The sequence below is a fragment of the Pteropus vampyrus genome, unplaced genomic scaffold (assembly GCF_000151845.1).
Source record: "Pteropus vampyrus isolate Shadow unplaced genomic scaffold, Pvam_2.0 Scaffold22, whole genome shotgun sequence".
In the NCBI taxonomy this organism is placed as follows: Eukaryota; Metazoa; Chordata; class Mammalia; order Chiroptera; family Pteropodidae; genus Pteropus; species Pteropus vampyrus.
In genome coordinates this window covers 13377365-13396383 of record NW_011888803.1, presented here as the reverse complement: position 1 = coordinate 13396383, position 19019 = coordinate 13377365, and the positions used below count along the sequence as shown (strand labels likewise).

At 34.3% G+C, this 19019-nt stretch overlaps 1 protein-coding gene and 1 pseudogene across 10 annotated transcripts in view; both read right to left on the bottom strand.

Moving 5' to 3' along the window:
• KIAA1107 (KIAA1107 ortholog) overlaps positions 1 to 19019 on the bottom strand; it is a 90475-nt gene that overhangs the window by 36277 nt on the left and 35179 nt on the right. For all 10 annotated transcript variants that reach the window (XM_023528106.1, XM_023528098.1, XM_011355640.2 and 7 more), the window contains one exon: positions 8560 to 8649. In XM_023528106.1, coding sequence (XP_023383874.1) covers positions 8560 to 8649 — 90 coding nt within the window. The remainder of the gene's footprint in view (positions 1 to 8559; positions 8650 to 19019) is intronic.
• On the bottom strand, positions 18189 to 18307 carry LOC111736913 (annotated as a pseudogene).

Below are 19019 nucleotides of genomic sequence, written 5' to 3'. Positions count from 1 at the left end.
TTCCTCATTATATCCCATCTTTTACATCTTCAAAACTTACTTGAATTCAGCCTCTCCCTTCTCACTACCCTGGTTTGGCCTCTCATTTTCTTTCAGTACTGACAGTATCCTCTCATGCCAGTTTCCTGCCTGAAATAATCTCCTTGCCTTCTGTTTCCCACATTGCTATTAGAGTGACTTCACTAAAATGTAAATCTGATACAGTCTTCCACTTTGAAAACCCTTCAACAATTCTCCACAGTCCTTAGAAAAAAAGCCCAAATTCCTTAGCTTGGTGTACAATGTTTTTTTCTCATCTGACCTCTGGTTCTCCTTCTTAGCAGCTCTTTCAAAATAAGTGAACTACTCATTTCCTATACCTGAACTACTTCCAATGCCTTATACATCCATGCCTTAGCACATACTGGCTTAAAATACTCTCCCTCTCCCTCGCATCTTTCAGACATAAGAGACCCGTGACTCTTTATCTTTGGTTGTTTCCTTAATGCCCTTAAGGCCAAAAGAAAAAAAAAAAATCACTGTATGTTAAACAGTCATAACTAACACCTATTTAGCACTTATTATGAGCCAGTCCCTGAGTTAATAAGCATTTTGAATGCCATCAGCTCATTTAATTATCATAACAACTCAACAGTAGATACTATTAGTCTCATTTTATAGATGAAAAAACTAAAATTAAGTAACTTGCCCAAAGTCAAATGGCTAGTGATGCACTGGAATTTAAATCCAGGCAGACTAGCTCCAAAGCTTGGGTTCTTAAGGAGTATACTACTACATATACTTCCATTATCAAACTGACTTGTAATATCTTTGTTGGCATACTTCTTTCTCCTTCTAGATTGAGTTCTGTGAGGGCAAGTTTTGTATCTCATCCTTGCATCTCTAATAGCAGCAGAATGTCAGCATTGATTCAATATTCTCAGGATGAGAAGATTTTCCTTTCCACACATAATAGTGGAGCTATGCGGTGAAATCAGGTAGGGACAATGCTGATTAGATCCGAAAAGTTTGTTAAGGATAGCATCTAAATACATGCTAAGGGAACAAAAGGAGGAAGGCAAGAAGAAAAGAAATGGAGTCCCACAGCGTAGGCCTCAGAAAGGTATTTGCTTTGATTCTATGGCCTTAAATAATATACTCTCAATAAATGTTTGATAAATGTTTAAATGAATGGTTTATTAGGGCACTTACAGCATCTTCCAAAACCTTCAGAGGAAAACTCAGTTAAAAATATATAAATAACTTTATAATTAATTTTATAAATATTAACTGGCCCCTACTATGACCAAATACTGGTTTCTGCTGATTCAAAACTCCAAGTCTTTATTTTAATACTTAGAAAAAAAGTCAGTCTCTAAATATTCTCATTTATATGCTATGGATATGACAAGAATAATTATGCCACATTATTTGTAGTTGGTTAATCCAAAATACTAGCATAATTACTAGAATGTATACTATTCCATACACTTCCCCTCAAATATCAAGAGCCATTCTTATCAATGTTAATGAGAATTGGTCATTTATGTTGAATGAACAGTTTCTTTCAAGACTTGACATATTTAAGCAAAAGATAGCAATGACTAAATAAAACCAAAAAGTTTATTAAAATAAATTGCAAAATCGAGACACTTGAGACTAGTCAGTACATATGATAGCTATAATAAAAACAGCAAAAAATGTTTTCCTGTTGTCTTGACAGACGTTTTACTAAACTGCATTCTCATTATTGTGTTGTAAGTCATTTGTATTTTTACTATGTGTTTATAAAAACATGATCAACTAACGTAGAAAAACAAATTAATAGCCTACAGTTTAAATAAAAAGATTTAAAGCACTATTCCCATTTAAACATAATAAGAAAAAAGCTTGTAGGAGATGAAAAAATTACATATATACAGAAAAAAAAAATGTATGCAAGAACAGAGCTCAAAGATCGGAGAGTGAACATGTACTTAGTCTACTAAAATCTCTGTGCTTTCTGTGTACTTCCAAAAATTTCAGATTCCTATGTGTGTGGGTCAAAGTAACATAGGGAATCATTCATTCATTCATTAGTTCATTCATTCATATTCAATATTTATTGAACAATAGGCTCTATTCTACACTTTGAGGATATAAGAAGCTTACATTCTAGAGGGAGGACATGGACAATTAATATGTAAACAAATGTGTAAAAAAAATAATTTTAAAAGTGAAAAGTGCCGTGAAGACAACAGAACAAGATAACATAAAAGGGAATAACTGGAGAGCTGGGCTGTACCTACTTTAGGTGGAGTAGTCTGGGAAAAGACCAGGGGCCAGACTATATATCTTGTAGGTTATGGTAATGATTTGGGTTTAATTTTAATTGTGATGAGAGGGTATTGAAGGATTTTAGTCAAAAGAGAAATATGACCTGATTTATATTTCAAAAGATCATACTGAAGGTTCAGAGCATTCCCAGGAATATTCCGAGGGAGATGAGAAAATCCAATTTTTTGTTTCAAAGCCCCAAGCAACACTGGAAGACTTCTATTTATACAGAATGGAAATATGTGAGGTTTTATTACAGAAATATTGGCTGTGGTTCAATTTCCAGTACAGGATGTGGAAAAATTCCCCCTTTCTCTACCAGAACAGGAGAATATCTTCTAACTATACCCTTCGATCCTCCCAACCCTGTGGCATGGATAGAACTAGGATTGAAGGACTCTACTATTCCTACCTCAATTTATTGAAGACTGTCCCACCTGAAAAATATCACATGCTTTGTTTTTTAGGTACCTACTCATTAAAAACATTGTGGTTCTTTTCTATAAAGACAGACAGGATTTCATTGTAATCTGTTGCAGAAAACATCCTGCAGACATGCAACGGTAGCATAGTTCCAAAAGAGACTGCTGATTAAGCAAAGCAGGCATTGCTGTCCTAGTATTGGTAAAGACCCTCACTTGAACTCATTTCTCTCTAGAAAATAAGAACAATCTAATTTAGGAAAAGAAAAAAAAGACAAATATTGAGCACTACATACTATGTACCAAGTACTATGCCAGGTTCTTGGCTTGTTGTATCTCATTTAATCTTTTCAACAACCTCAGGAAGCTCAGGCAAGGTAAGCAATGTCCCTAAAGCCATGTAACAAGTTAGGTAGGACTGGATGTAGGGCTGCCTGTAAGGACACCAAGGTCAATTATCTTTCTACTATACCACACTACCCATGGAAACATTTACACAGGTTTACAATTAAGTTAATATGAAAACAGAATTTGTTTTGTAGATTACTTTGTTACAATAAAAATTCCTAAAAGATGTGATTAAAAATTTTTTAAATTATAATTGACATTTAACATTTTATTAGTTTCAGGTGTACAGCATAGTAATTAGACATTTATATAACTTACAAAGTGATCCCCTAATTACTCTAGTACCCACCTAGTACCATACACAGTCATTATAATATTATTAGCTATATTCCTTATGCTATATTTCACATTCCCATGACTATTTTGTAACTGCCAATTTGTACTTAATAAATCCCTCTATTTTTTTCATTCACCTCCCCCTGACCCCTCCCATCTGGCAGCCATCAGTTTGTTCTCTTTATCAAGACTATATTTTTGTTTATTTTGTTTTTCAGATTATACATATTAGTGAAAGCATATGGCATTTGTCTTTCTCTGTCTGGCTTATTTCACTTAGCATAATACTCTCTAGGTCCAACCATGTCACAAACAGTAAGATTTCATTCTTTTTATGGCTAATATTCTGTTGCATATATGTACCACCCCTTCTTTATTCAATTGTCTATTGATGGACATTTAGGTTGCTTCCATATCTTGGCTATTATAAATAATGCTGAAATGAACATAGGGATGCATATATCTTTTTGGATTAGTGTTTTGGATTTCTTTGGATAAATACTCAGAAGTAGGACTGCTGGGTCGTATGGTAATTCTATTTTTAATTTTTTGAGGAATTTCCATACTGTTTTCCATAGTGGCTGCACCCATTTGCAATCCCACCAACAGTGCATGAAGGTTCCCTTCTCCTCATATCTTTACCAACACTTGTTTTTGTTGATTTATTGATAACAGCCATTTTGGCAGGTGTGAGGTGATATCTCCTTATGGTTTTAATTTGTATTTCTTTGGTGATTATTGATGTTAAACATCTTTTCATATGTCTGCTGGCCATCTATATGTCCTCTTTGGAGCAATGTCTATTCAGGTCCTCTGCCCATTTTTCAATTGAATCATTTGCTTTTTTTTGATGTGAAGGTATATGAGTTCTTTTTGTATTCTGGATATTAAGCCCTTATTAGATGTGTCATTGGTGAATATCTTCTCCCATTATGCAGGTTGTCTTTTCATTTTGTTGATGGTTTCCTTTGCTGTGCAAAAATTTTTTAGTTTGATGTAGTCCCACTTGTTTATTTTTTCTTTTATTTCCCTTGCCCGAGGAGACATATCCAAAAAAATATTGCTAAGAGCAATGTTAAAGAGTTTACTGCCTATATTTTCTTCTAGGGGTTTTATGATTTGGGGTTTTACATTTAAGACTTTAATCCATTTTGAGTTTATTCTTATATATGGTATAAGAAAGTGGTCTAGTTTCATTTTTTTGCAGATAAAATGTAATTTTTTAAAGCAAAATTCCTAAATCCTCTCTAGTCTTTCTGTAGCTTTATATACCATGATACTAATAACGTTTAGATGGCAATATGAGACAGTCGATTTGATATGTGATATATGAGGGGAAAAAAACATATTTTGTGATAATAAAGGACATAGGTAAAACCCATTATCTGTCAGGATATATTTTAGTGTTAGAAAACCTTGCTTTAACGAGCAAGATAAAAAAAAAAAAATGTACATCATTTCCAATGTGCTACCATTAGAATTGAATAAGTTGATTAGAAGTGTGCCTTCACTGCTGATATAGCAGCTCTGGGTAAGATGAACCAGTAAAGAGCAAAACCTTGCTTATCACAACAGGAGTAAAGAGAAAATACTGTAAGATGAGTTAGACTGGTCTTTGGTGGCACTACTGCAATGTATAGTCTACTTATTTTGAATAACACTCAAAACAAATTTGGTTACTTCTATTTGGCTTTCCCTTGAACAAGCTATTAAAGTTGGTCAGTAGTAGTCAAGCCATATTATAAGAGGAGATATTTATCCATTACCTCCATCGTGATCAAAGATGAAAAATTACAAGTGAGGGAGTAGAAACTAGTAGTTGATGCCATTAATTCTTTCTTGTCTACTGACCTCTTAATAAATAGCATCTTTAAAGGCCTGTGTGTTTTGAATATTTGATTTGATTGCTCATGAGGTTTGATTACGGATTACTTTTACTCCTATAACTAAAATTGGAGGTCATCCTGAATAATATAAAACAGATAAAGGTGGAGCAGCTCTGTTCGAAAAGGTGTCCCTTCCCAAATCTCCTTCCTCTCAGATTCCAACCCTACACCCTGTGTTTCCTAACATACCTCCAAGATCTTCAGGGTCCTAAGAGATAAAGTTTAAAAGTCACTGATGTAAGCAGTGGAGGACTGTTTAACTAGTTCAAGAAAACATGCCAATGGAAAACTTTTTAATTTTTTCAGTGACTGTGGTGGAATGGACTCTGAATTAAGAATCAACAAACATATAATTTATATTCAGCATAGATGTTTATTTACTGCGTGACCCCATGAAGACATTTAACTTACCTAATCTTGTTTTTTATTCATTTGTAATATGTGGATAGACTTGTTCTGTCAAAGACAGACTCTAAAAATTAAAAGGCATGGTAAATGTGGAAGAAATCTAGAAAATACATGGTGTTATTGTAAGGTATTTTACTGCCGAGGACAGAATTTATTTGGAGAGAAGAACAAAGGTGTACAGTAATAGGTATCAGGTAGTAAAAATTGTCATTATATGTATAAGGCACAAGATTTCGTCCAAGAAAAACTTAGACATGTGCTCTCTGTAAATTACTTTCTCCTGCTATAGAATAAGATCTCATACTCATATACTTCTTTTGACCTTTCTCTCACTACACACAATCACATGATTTTTAATGAATGCCCAAAAGCTGCATTGAGTCAAACTAGTGTTTTTTCTCCCTTTAAAATTTTATAGAATTCAGTTCTAATGAGAGTGAATTAACAGTTTTTTTTTTAATGATATCTAAAATATATAAAAGACAGTCCTTAGACAAGTTTCCAAAATCACACCACACTGATTATCCCTAGGACTGGCACACACACAGAAACTCTGGACTCAGAAACTCTGGACTCTGCTAACACTATCCCTCTTTTTATAGTCAAGTGATAATTTTAAATTCATCTTCCAGAAAGAGATCTTATCAGTAGGATATATATATCTTTAAGGCTGTTTTTCAACAGTGATGACAAAATGTCACCAATTGATTCGTCTACATGTTCCTTTTACCCACAGGATAATAAACTTTTTAGCTTGGCATATAAAATCTTCCATAATCAGAAACTACCTGGTTGCCAGAGGCAGCGGGTAGAGGGGTGAGCAAAATGGGTGAAGATGGTCAAAAGGTATAAGCTTCCAGTTATAAGATAAATAAATCCTAGGGATATAATGTACAGCATGGTGATTATAGCTAATAATACTGTTTGTATAATTGAAAGTTGTCAGAGTAGATCTTAAAAGTTCTCATCACAAGAAAATAATGTATAACTACATGTGGTAATGGATGTTAACTACACTTATAGTCATAACAATTTTCATACTATATATAGTGTATATTATGTATATCAAATTATGTTGTACACCTAAAAACTTAACACAATGCTACATGTCAATTATGTTTCAAAAAAAATAATTTTTAAAATAAATAATTAAGGAGCTCATATGGAAAGACAACAGAGTTACTTAGATACAAACGTTACTTTTTTTTTGACATCACCAAAGAAATTCATGTTACATTTTAATCCTATTTTAGTGAGAGACTGAAAAAAAAACAAAAGAAAAACAAACCATACATGTATAAGTATTTTATGCATGTAGGAGACAAATTGGTTAGAGAGGAAGTCTATTTTAGTAGCAATATCAACTAAAAACTTGGTGATTATATAGGCAATTTTATATCTTCCATTATTTTTCTTTATTACTATTTCATTAGTCTAGTATTTTTTCTTTTAAAAATACACTGTAATAAAGGCATTCATGTGATTTCCATGGATGCATAATTTAAATCACTAACAGTGGCAGCTGCTGAAACTATACCCCTAAAATAGGTTGCAAAATACATTGTGATACGCGTACTGAAACCTTGGTAGTATAATTAAATTGTAACCTTCTAAAGGCCCTGGTATGAAAGAAAAGAGGTTCGGTCCTTTTGCATATGTGTTCCATTTATATTAAATGAATAAAATATGAAAAAATAAAATAAAAACACATTATATATTCTTACAAATAATGTTTCAAAATTCTGTGTTTTATAGAGTGAGAAATTACAAAATGAGAGACATTTGGCAATCTGTTTTAGTTAGTAAGGGAACTAGGTCACTGTAACCTAGAAAGCTCAAGATTATTGGCCTGTGTGACAAATAAATGGTCAGCAAGAATTTATCAATACTTTCCATGCATCCACTGTTATGGAATTGCCACTATCACCATTTCATAACTAAGCTTCTGATCAAGATTGACCAGTCAAGGAAACATCTATGGTGAGAATGATGCAGAACTGAGAGGCTCTCTTAGAGCTCCCAGGCAATTTTCCTACCGAGAAAGCCCTTCCCCATACTGTACACTATAAATTCTCAGAGCAATCAGTTGTGACCAAAAATGTTCCATTTCACCAATTAATGAAGTAGTTCATCTCTTAATAACTGAATCAGTAGTTTATATAAACTGTCAGCAGTTGGGCAGATTCACCATTGCACTATCATAGGTCTTTGAAATCCACACCTATCCAAATTATTCTTTAAAAAAAGAAAAAGAAAAAGAAAAGAAACTACCTGTTACAAATTGAATATTTGTATTCCCCCACCCACCCAAATTCATATATTGAGTCCTCAACCAGTATGGCTATATAAGGAAGTAATTAAAGTTAAATGAGGGTAACAAGGTAATAAGGTAATAAGAGTGTGGCCTTGCCCTAATAGGATAGAATTAATGTCTTTATAAGAAAAACACCACAGCACTCTCTCTCTCCCTCCACCTTCCTTTCACCTACCCCCAAGCACTGAGGAAAGCCCAATTGAGCACACAGCAAGAAGCAACTGTTTGCAAGCCAAGGATCCAAGGTAAAAGCTCTAACTAAACACCAACCTTGTTGGCACTTTGATTTTACAGAACTGTGAGAAAATAAATTTCTGTTGTTTAAGCTATCTAGTCTGTGGTATTTGGTTATAGCAGTCGGAAAATACTACACACTATCTCTATTACTAAATGTTCCCTACTACCTCTTATTTTCAGAAAATGCACTTTGTTGAATTCTACCACATGAGAAATATTTCACTGAACTTACAGGGAAATCAGATTCATAAAAAGTGTTTTGTATTATTTCCAATCACTTGCAATCAAGCCGCCTTGTAAAAATTATGCTTACCTTTGAAGAGTAATGCATTCTTGAGAGCTTTCAGCCCAACAGCCACTCAGCATCGCAGCAAAATAACTAGATCTGGCACTTAAAATGGCTCTAAAGGGAAGAGGGGGATAAAACACAGGTAAACATTTATGCAGTATGCAAAATGTAATTCTTTATGAAACTCTTCAATTTCACCTTTTAAAACATGATAAGCTAGTCATCTTATTTGTAATCACTGACAGATTATAATAAAAATTATAAGCCTAAGTATTTTGATTGCTTGATTATAACATTAATTCCAATGTTCTCTTACCTTTTTAATTTTTTCTCTTGAAAGCTCTTTAATTTTAATAATAATTGAAACTATTTCCATTAAGTAAGAGAGTAATAAATCATTTACAAATGAAGAAATAAAGACCAGAGATGTTACTTTCTTGAGGAAATTTCAATAACAGACTAACTCTAAAACTCTAAAGGTCCTGAGTCTGAGTTCAGAATTCAAACTAATTGTGCTCAAAAATGGCTATATCTCAGGTTTGAGGAAATGACAGTAAAGGCATTTCCATTCTATCTTCTCAGATAAAATATTCCTTAATTCACAAATATCAATTGACTTCTGTTCTAGGTACCACTTTAGGTGCTGGGAATACAGAAGTAAATGAAATACTACAGAGAACAATATTACATTCTAGTGGAGAATAGGATGGAAGAGAGGAGGGGGAGAGGAAGACATTTCTGGCTATGGTTTACTAGGTTGTCTCAGACCAACCCTCCTGCTGAAAATAGCTAGGAAATATGGGCAAAATATATATTTTTGAAAAAAAGCAAGCAAGCAAAACAAGCATGATTTAAAGGCATCAGAAAGCTACTGTGGTAGTAGCTTTTGAGACAAGTTACAAGAGAGAAGACAAAAGAGGTTGATTCAATTATTCGAGGTAATCTTCCACTGAGGCAATTGCTAAATTTTAAAGTAAAAGCAATAGCCGAGAGACTAAAAAGCTGAGCACAGCTTCTAGCAATCTTCACAGGCTTAGATGCATGAAAATTGGAATTTGGGGTCCATCAAAGAGGGGAGGCTTTGGTGGTTATCCCAGGATTATAGTTGGACTCTGAAAGTCTACATGCTAAGAAGAAGGACAAATGGGAAATAGATTAGCCTTTATTTGAGTTGAAGTCCAGCTTTGAATCAGCTCAATCTCTGACTGGATTAATGTGATCTGCATCCAGCCTAACAGCTGGCCAGAAACAAAAAGAAATCTTGTCTTCATTAAAATAACTGTACTTGGAGTATCAAATTATTTCTATAAATTTTCATAAAACGACCAACAATCACCCAAAGATAACAAGGCATAATAATCAACAACTAGAAAATGAAGGATTTCATTTACACAAGTATCAAAAATGTCAAATACATAGGGAGAGATAAAAAAGTGCAATACCTTTACATTAGAAGCCATAAAACATTGTTGCGATACGTAAAAGACTTAAAAGAGAGGTAAACTGTGCTCATAGATCTGAAGACCCAAAATTGTTAACACATTCATTCTGACTAAGTTAATTTCCAGATTCCACACAATCTTGATTATTTTTTAGTGGCAATTGATAACTTCATTTAAAACTGTATATGGACATGCAAAGAACCTACAATAGCCCAACAACCATCAAACAGAAGGAAAATGTTGGAAGACATAATTCAAAACCTACTATAAAGTGAAAGTAATCAAGATAATGTAGTATTGATGTAAGAATAGACATAGATTACTAGAACAGAACTAAAAGTCCAAAAATAGATCCACACACATATGGCCAATTGCTCTTCGACAAAGGTGTTACGGTCATTCAACAGAGAAAAGACAATCTTATCAACAAAAGGTACTAGAACTGAAAGTCTGAAGGGAAAGACCAATGAACCTCGGCAGTTAACCTCACACCATACACAACAATCAACTCAAAATGGTCTAAAACCTAAATATAAAAGCTAATACTATAAAATCTCTAGGAAAAAAACCAAGTGAAAATCTTTACAACTTTAGAGTAGGCAATGATTTCTTAGGACACAAAAAGCATGAAACACTTTTTAAAAAAGCAAAAATTTAAACTTTGGCCCTATCGAAATTTCTTTTAAGAAAATGGAAAGATAAGCAGTTTGTTGGGAGAAAGTATTTGCAAAATATACATCTATCAAATAACTAAAATCCAGAATACATAAAGAACCACTATGACTCAGTATAAGAACATAAACAACCCAACTAAAAATTGAGCCAAATTGGTAGAAATAGTTTTACTTTAAAACTAAAGTTTATGGCTAATTTTAAAGAATGATATCACATCAAGTTTTGAGCATTAGATTAGGATTGGAAAAACCTATGGTCAGAACAGTACATACATGATTCATTTTAAGGGGGGAAAAGGTACATGTCTCTTTCTCAACAGCTTAGTTACATTAAAATTTATACCAAATCATGGTCTTTAAGAGTGCTTTAAAAAATTGGGCAAAAGATTTGAACAGAAACATCTCAAGATTTGCAAACTGCAAATAAGAACATGAGAAGACACTCATGTGATCAGGGGAATGCAAATTAAAACCATAGTGTGATAGCACTACACGCCTACCAGAGTGGCAAAAATTTAAAAGACTGACAATGTCAAGTGGTGGTGAAGATATGAAACAACTGGAACTCTTCATAGCATGCAGATGGGAGTGTAAAAATGGCACAACCTCTTTGGAGAAATGTGTGTCAATTTTATAAAAAGTTAACATCCATTTGTCATATGACCCAGAAATTCTACTCCTAGGTTTTTACCCAAGAGAAATGAAAATATATATTCACACAAAAACTTGTACACGAATGTTCATACCAGCTTTATTAATAATAGCTAACTACTGGAAACAACCATTATATCCATCAACAAGAGAATGAATAAACAAATTGTGATATATCCATATAATTCTACTCAGCAATAAAAATTGAATGAAATACTGACATACATAATATCCAAGGATAAAGCTCAAAAACATTATGCTAAGCAAAAGAAGCCAAACACAACAATATGTAAGAGTTCATTTATATTAAATTCTAGGACAGGTAGAATAACATGTAATTTAGAAAACAGAACAATAAGAAAACAAACAACCCAATTAAAAAAATAGGCAAAAGATATGAACATCAAAGATATACAGATAAGCATATGAAACTCAGTTTTTGACTGGGGCTAGGGAAAATGGAGGAACTGATGGCAAATGGGCACAAGGAAACTTTTTAGGTGATGAAAAATTTTAACATCTTGATTGTGGTGAGATTAAAGAGGCTTATAAATTAGTCAAAACTCATCAAATTGAACTTTTAACTGTATGCATTTGATTATATATGAATTCTAACTCAATAAATTAAACTCCAAAAAAAGAAAGAAAATAAAGATCAGGCCAAGATGACTTCCCTGGTGAATTCCAATAAATATATAAGTAAGATATAGTCAATCTTACTCAAATAAATAAAAAAGTAAAGTAATATAGAAAAAAAAGAAATACTTCTCATTTTATGAAGTCAATATAACCTTGAGACCTAAAATTAAGCTATTAAAAGGACGTTACAAAAAAAGAAAATTATAGGCCAGTCTTTCTCATGAATATAGATGCAAAAACTTAAATAAAATATTAGCAAAGTGAATCCAGCAATAAATACAATGAATAAAACATCACAACCAAGTTGAAATTATTCCAAGAATGCAAGACTGCCTTTACATTTAAAACCAAGCAATTTAGACATTAAAAAAAAGGAGAAAAATCATGTGATCATCAAAATACAGTAAAGCATTTGACAAAATTCAACATCTATTTATGATTTTAAAAATTTAACCAATTGCAAAAAATCCTAGAAAGCTATTTTATAGATATTGATGAAGTGATTCTAAAATTTATATGGGAAGGCAAAGAACATGAAATAGCCAACAAATTACTGAAAAAGAAGAACAAAGTTGGAGGATTCATGCTACCTGATTCCAAGTGTTACTATACAGTTACAGTACTAAAGACAGTATGTACTGGTGAAAAAAGAGACAGAGATCAATGGAATAAAATAGAGATGCCAAAAATAGACCTACATAAATAGAGTCAATTGAGTTTTGACAAAAGCACAGTGGTAGTTCAACTGAGAAAGGATAGTCTTTGCAACAAATGGTGCTGAAACAACCAAACCTCCACATGTAAAAAAATAAACCTAGAGACTTCGCACAAAAAGTAACTCAAAATGGGTCACAGATCTAAATGTAAAAATTAAAAAAAAAAAAATTTCCAGAAGAACATATAAGATTTTGGGTTTGGTGATGACTTTAGATACATCAAAAGTGAAATGCATAAAAGAAAAAATTGACAAGATGAACTCCAGTAAAATCAAAGATTTTTGTTCTGTAAAAAGGACTGTTAAGAGAATGAAAAGACAAAGCACCAACTGGGGAAAAATATTTGCAAACCATATATCAGAAAAAAAACTTCTATCCCATATATACAAAGATTCTTTAAATGGAACAATAAGATGATGAACAACTAATCTTTAAATGAGCAAAAGATCTGAAAAAAAAAAAACAACCTCCTGACGATCTACAAATGAAATGACCCTTAAGATAATTTGTCATTAGGTAAATAAAATGTAAAACAGCAACGAAATACCAGTACATACCTATTAGAATAACTAAAATCCAAAAAACGAACAATATCAATTGCTGATGAGGACCAAAAAGAATTCATTATATGCAAGTGGTACAGCCACTTTGAAAGACAGTTGTTCAGTTTCTCACAAAGCTAAACATAGTCTACCCATATGATCCGGCAATCACACTCCTAGATATTTATCCAACGGATCTGAAAACTTATGTTCACACAAAAAGTTGCACACAAATGTTTATAACAGCTTTACTCATAATCACCAAAACTCAGGTAACCATAATGTCCTTCAATAGGTGAAAAGATAACAAACCTTGGTACATGCATTATAATGAAATATTACTCAGTGTTAAAAAAGGAATTAGCTATCAAGCCACACAAAAATATAGATGAATTGTAAATGCACACTAAGTGAAAGAATCCAGCCTGAAAAAGGTTATGTACTGCATGATTCTATTTATATGACATTCTGGAAAAGGCAAAAACCATGGAGAGGGTTAAAAAATTGCCAGAGGTTTGGGGAAGGGGAAAGTTGAATAGGTCCACAACAGAAGATTTTCAGTTGAAACTATTCTGTATGATACTGTAATGGTAGATATAGGACAATACGCATTTATAAAAACCAATAAAACTTTACAGCACAAGTCAACCTTAGTGTATACAAATTAAAACAAAAACACTTAGGAATTGGTCAGGGGTCTCATGATAAAATGTAGACTGTGGCAAAAGAATCTAACTGTATTGCAAATGTATGGAATAACCTCACTGAAGGGAGTGGGAAAGAAAGGTGCTGGCCTAAATAATTAGAAATGAGTAGAGACTGTAAGAGTAAAAGCAAAAGAACTATATACAAGCCACTGTACTCTAGTTCCCATAGAGGTATAAATTAACAGTTTTGAAACTGCTATACATGAATTCTAGAATTGAACAATTAAGTACTAGATGTTGGATAATGAAAGCCAGGTTTCTTATAGTTATAGTGAAAGATTATAGACAAAGAAGGAAGTAAGACTAGGATGACCCATGTAGTAACACATTACTGTTGGAGACATCAGTATGAATTCATGTTTAGCTTAATATAAAGATGGATTCATACAGAAATATTTGTAGATATATGCAGGTTAATATATACACATGTATTTCCTTGCTGTCAGCTGAGAGGACCTAAAAGAAATAGCAACAAGCACATCCACTGTCCAGATATTAGTTTCTTATACCATTAGAATAAAAATAACCAGGGTTCATTAGACAGATGGTTGATTCTAGGACAGATGAGGCTAGAGTATCTTTTAGTGTCAGAAGATAAGAAAATGCTTCACACACAAAATGATGGGGTAGGGTATGTCGAAGGAACATAAGCAATTGAAATAAGAAAAACATCAGATAAACTCCAATTGGGGGACATTCTGAAAAATACTTGCCCAGTACTCCTCAAACTGTCAAGGTCATTAAAAACAGGGAAGTCTGAGAAATTGTCATAGTCAAGAGAAGCTTAAGGAGACATAACCACTAAATGTAATATGGCATCCTGAATGGGATCTTAGAAGAGAAAAATGACAGGCAAAAACTAAGGCATTCTGAATAAAATATGGACTTTATTAACAATGTCTCAATATCGGTTCATTAATTGTAACAAACGTAGTATGCTAAGATGTATATGTAAGATATTGATAATAGGGGAACTGAGTGTGGGGACATATGGGAATTCTCTGTATTCTCTTCTGAAATTTTCTGTAAATTTACAACTTTTCTAAAACATAAACTACATCAAGAAGAAAATTAGGGATTCTGCTTCCACTCATGGAACTTGCCTAACCTCCATTAACAATTAGAGATGTGAGTAAAATACAACATTGAATAAAGGCAGTACAGGACACTGATCTCTAAGAGAAGGAAAATAAATGAGGTAAGCCCTATAATCACAATGCTTTTCTTCCTGAAAACAGTTTCTAGATTATGGCCACAGAGGGAACAAATATGAGCAAAACCAAGCTGTTTTGCTGAGTTGAGAAGACAAATATAGGAGCTCTGGGAGGATGAGTCAGTCAGAATTTATGGGGCACATTACTATAGAAAAGGGAGTTATGAAGAAAAAGAGCTGCAGAATTTAGAGGAGGAATCCCCTTGAGCCTTTATCTGAATATAATTTGAGCATATATAGAGTCAGGCAAAGAATAAAGGCCAGGGAGCTATAAGCCTGGTCACACAGGGCTGGCAGACATTCAATTTCCTTCTAGTAAGAACTGAATACTCAGGGTACTAAGAAAAGATCCCAGAAGGGTCACATCTCGGTAGAAGAGCAATATAACATTTAGACCAAAGGCTACTGTTGATCCACCTAACAATGTTTAAAAACAAGCCTCATAAAGACAATGCTGATCCACAATAACTTAATTGTCTGCTAAAACAAAGTCCAAAACTTTTTAAAAAATTTTAATTAGTTTCAAGTATACAGTACATTTGTTAGACATCTATATAGTTCATAAAATGATCCCCTCAATTGCTTCCTCCCTCCCCTGACCCTCCACCTAGCCAATGTATTAATGCTAATTGCATTCCTTATGCCATGCTTCCTATCCCCATGACCATCCGTCAGCTACTAACTTGTACTTCTTTAACCCTTCACCCTATTCTCCCAGCCCTCCAAAACCCCCTCCCCTCTGTCCATCACCAAACTGTCCACTATATTTGTGAGTCTGTTTTTGATTAGTTTGTTCTTTTTATTCCTTAAATTCTGCATATAAGTGAAATCATATAGTGTTTATCTTTCTCTGTCTGATTTAAATACCTTCTAGGTTCATCAAAGCAGTATCTTTTTCCATTCCCTTCCTTTTCATATGTAAGGGTCTTGTTTTCTTATCCTTTCAGCCACTCTATCTTTTGGTTGGAGTACTTAATTCTTTTCCATGTAAAGTACTTCCTGATAAGAATGGAGTTGTTAGCATTCTTCATTCCTGTTTTTGATACATGCTTTTTCTTCTTAAAGAAGTCTCTCCAACATTTCCTGTAATTTTGGCTTGGTGGTGATAAATTCCTTTAGTTTATTTTTGTCTGGGAAGCTCTTTATTTGTCCTTCAACTCTAAATGATAGCTTTGCTGGATAAATTATTCTTGGTTGTATATCCTGGGTCTTCGTTCTGTCGAATATTTTTTTGCCAAGCCTTCTGTCCTGCATAGTTTCTTTTGAGAAATCAGCTGTCAGTCTTATGGGTGTTCCCTTACAAGTAATTAATTATTTTTCTCTTGCTGCTTTTAATATTCTTTGTATTTAACCTTTGGCATTTTAATTACGATGTATCTTGGTGTGGGCCTCTTTGGATCCCTGATTTTTGGAATTCTCTGAGCTTCTTGGGGTTTTATGTCCATTTCCTCACCAAGTTAGGGAAGTTTTCCATCATTTCTTCAAACAGCTGTTCAATATCTTGATTTTCTTTTGTTACGCCAATCAGATGAATATTTGGAGCTTTAATAGTGTCCCATATCCTCCTTAAATTATTTTTATAGTCTTGGCATCTTTGTTCTTGCCATTCTGATTGAGTGTCCTGATTGGCTTTCCTGTCCTCTAGATAGGGCATGGGATCCTCTTTTTTATTCACTTTGTTTATTCCATTTAATATACTTCTCATCTCAGATAATGTGTTCTCCATTTCAGACTAGTTCCCTTTTATAATTTCCATTTCCATTTTTATCTCTGTGTTGGAGTTCTCTACATTTCCCAAAAGTTTACTGAGCATCTTTAGAACTAGTGTTTTGAACTCTGCATCTGTTAGATTACTTGACTCCATTATATCTGGATCTCTGTTCTGTTCTCTTCTGTCATATGGTTTCTGCTGCTTTGTCTTCCCATTTTAGCTGCCTTTCCGTGTTTGTTTCTATGTACTAAGCAAAGTTCCTAAGTCTCCCGGTCTTATTAGTATAGATTTGTGAAGTAGGTGTCCAGTGGCACAGTCCTGAGGGGCGTTCAGCTGCAGGCCAAATTTAGCCCAAGCCTCTACCCCTCCGGGGCCACACCAGAAACTGAGGCCAGCTGCCTCCATCAGTGTGTCTCAGCATGGAGCAGCTGACTCACTGAGAATACACCTGGATGTGGCTTGGGTGGGGCCCGAATTGGGGGAGGCTGGGTTTCAGGGAATCCTCTGGGAGGAGTGATCTTTATTATCCAGTTTGATGACATCACAGCAATGGCCAGAGCTGTGTCAGCGCACTGGGAGGGGAGAGGGCTCAACAGGGAACAATGGATATCGCTGGCACTTCTGTACCGAGAGAATCTCCCCTGGGTCCTCACTCCGACAAAGTCTCCCTATAAATCCCGGGTGCCCTCTGCACACAACCAACTTGGCACTGGTGCTCAGGGCGAGCAGGTCCGTCACCGCGAAAACCTGCTCAGGGATGCAGCCCCTTTAAGAGGCATCTGCTGCTGCTGCTGCCACAGCCTCCGTCTCACTCAGCTGCTTGGGACTGGGCAGCCCTGCGTCCTCGCCTTGTTCTACCTTCTGCCGTTGCAGGATGCTTTCTTGGATTTCTCCGTAGTTGTATAGTTTGTTCATCTAGATCACAGGCGACTTTTCTTTACTGCTGCTCCTTGTTTCTGTCACAACTTTGAATTGGTTGCCAAGGAAATGAACAGAGCCTCCATCATCTATGCCATTTTTTTCCTCTCCCCTCCAACGCTCTTTGTAATGGAACAAAGCAAACTTCAAACACTTAACAACATAACATTCATAATATCCAGCATCTAATAAAAAATTATTAGGTATGTAAAGAAGTAGCAAAATATGAACTACAACCAGGAGAAAAATCAGTCAATAGAAACAGACCCAGAAATAAAAGATATGATGGAATTAGCAAAGCATTTTAAAAAGCTATTATAGACATGCTCAAGAATTTTTATTTTTATTTATTTATTTTTTTAGGCAAGTCAACCCTTGGTTGACCTCACAGATTGCAAGGACCTTGTCATCTTACAATCTCTTATTTTTAAATTTTTTTATGACTACAGCACCTGGTCTTCCTAGGTGGTCTCCCATCCAAGTACTAACCAGGCCCAACTCTGCTTAGCTTCTGAGATCAAATGGGATAGGGCTTGTTCAGCATGGCATGGCCATAGAAGTTCAAGAATTATTTATTTTTATTTATTTTTAGGCGAGGCAACACTTGGTTGGCCTCACAGACTGCAAGGACCTTGTCAGCTTACAATCCCTTATTTTTTATTTTTTACGCCTACAGCAACTGGTCTTCCTAGGTGGTCTCCCATCCAAGTACTAACCAGGCCCAACCCTGCTTAGCTTCCGAGATCAGACAGGATCCGGCTTATTCAGGGTGGCAAGAATTTTTAAATAACAAACATAGTGAAGAGAGAAATTAAAGTTTTTTTTAAAAAAACAGAAATTTTAGAGATGAAATATGTAACAAATAAAAACATTATGCATGGACTTAAAAGATTAGATGTTGAAGAAGTGTACCTGTACACATGGCAATAAAAATTATCCAAATAAAACATAAGATGAAAAAAGAAACTGGGAAAAAAGTAAGCTGTGGGACTAGCATACATATAATTGTAGTCCCATTGGAAAGGAGAGAAAGAAGGGGATGTTAATAAAATCTGAAAAAAAAATGGTGGTAATTTTCCTATTTTATAAAAACCACAAACCCACATATCCAAGATGTTCAACAAATCACAACCAGGATAAACAAAGAAAAGCACAAGGAAGATCATGATCAAATTTCTGAAAACTAATTATAGAGAAATAAAAAAAACAGCCAGAGAAAAAAGGCACATCACATACTGACAAGCAAAACTAGGAATGATCACAGACTTCTC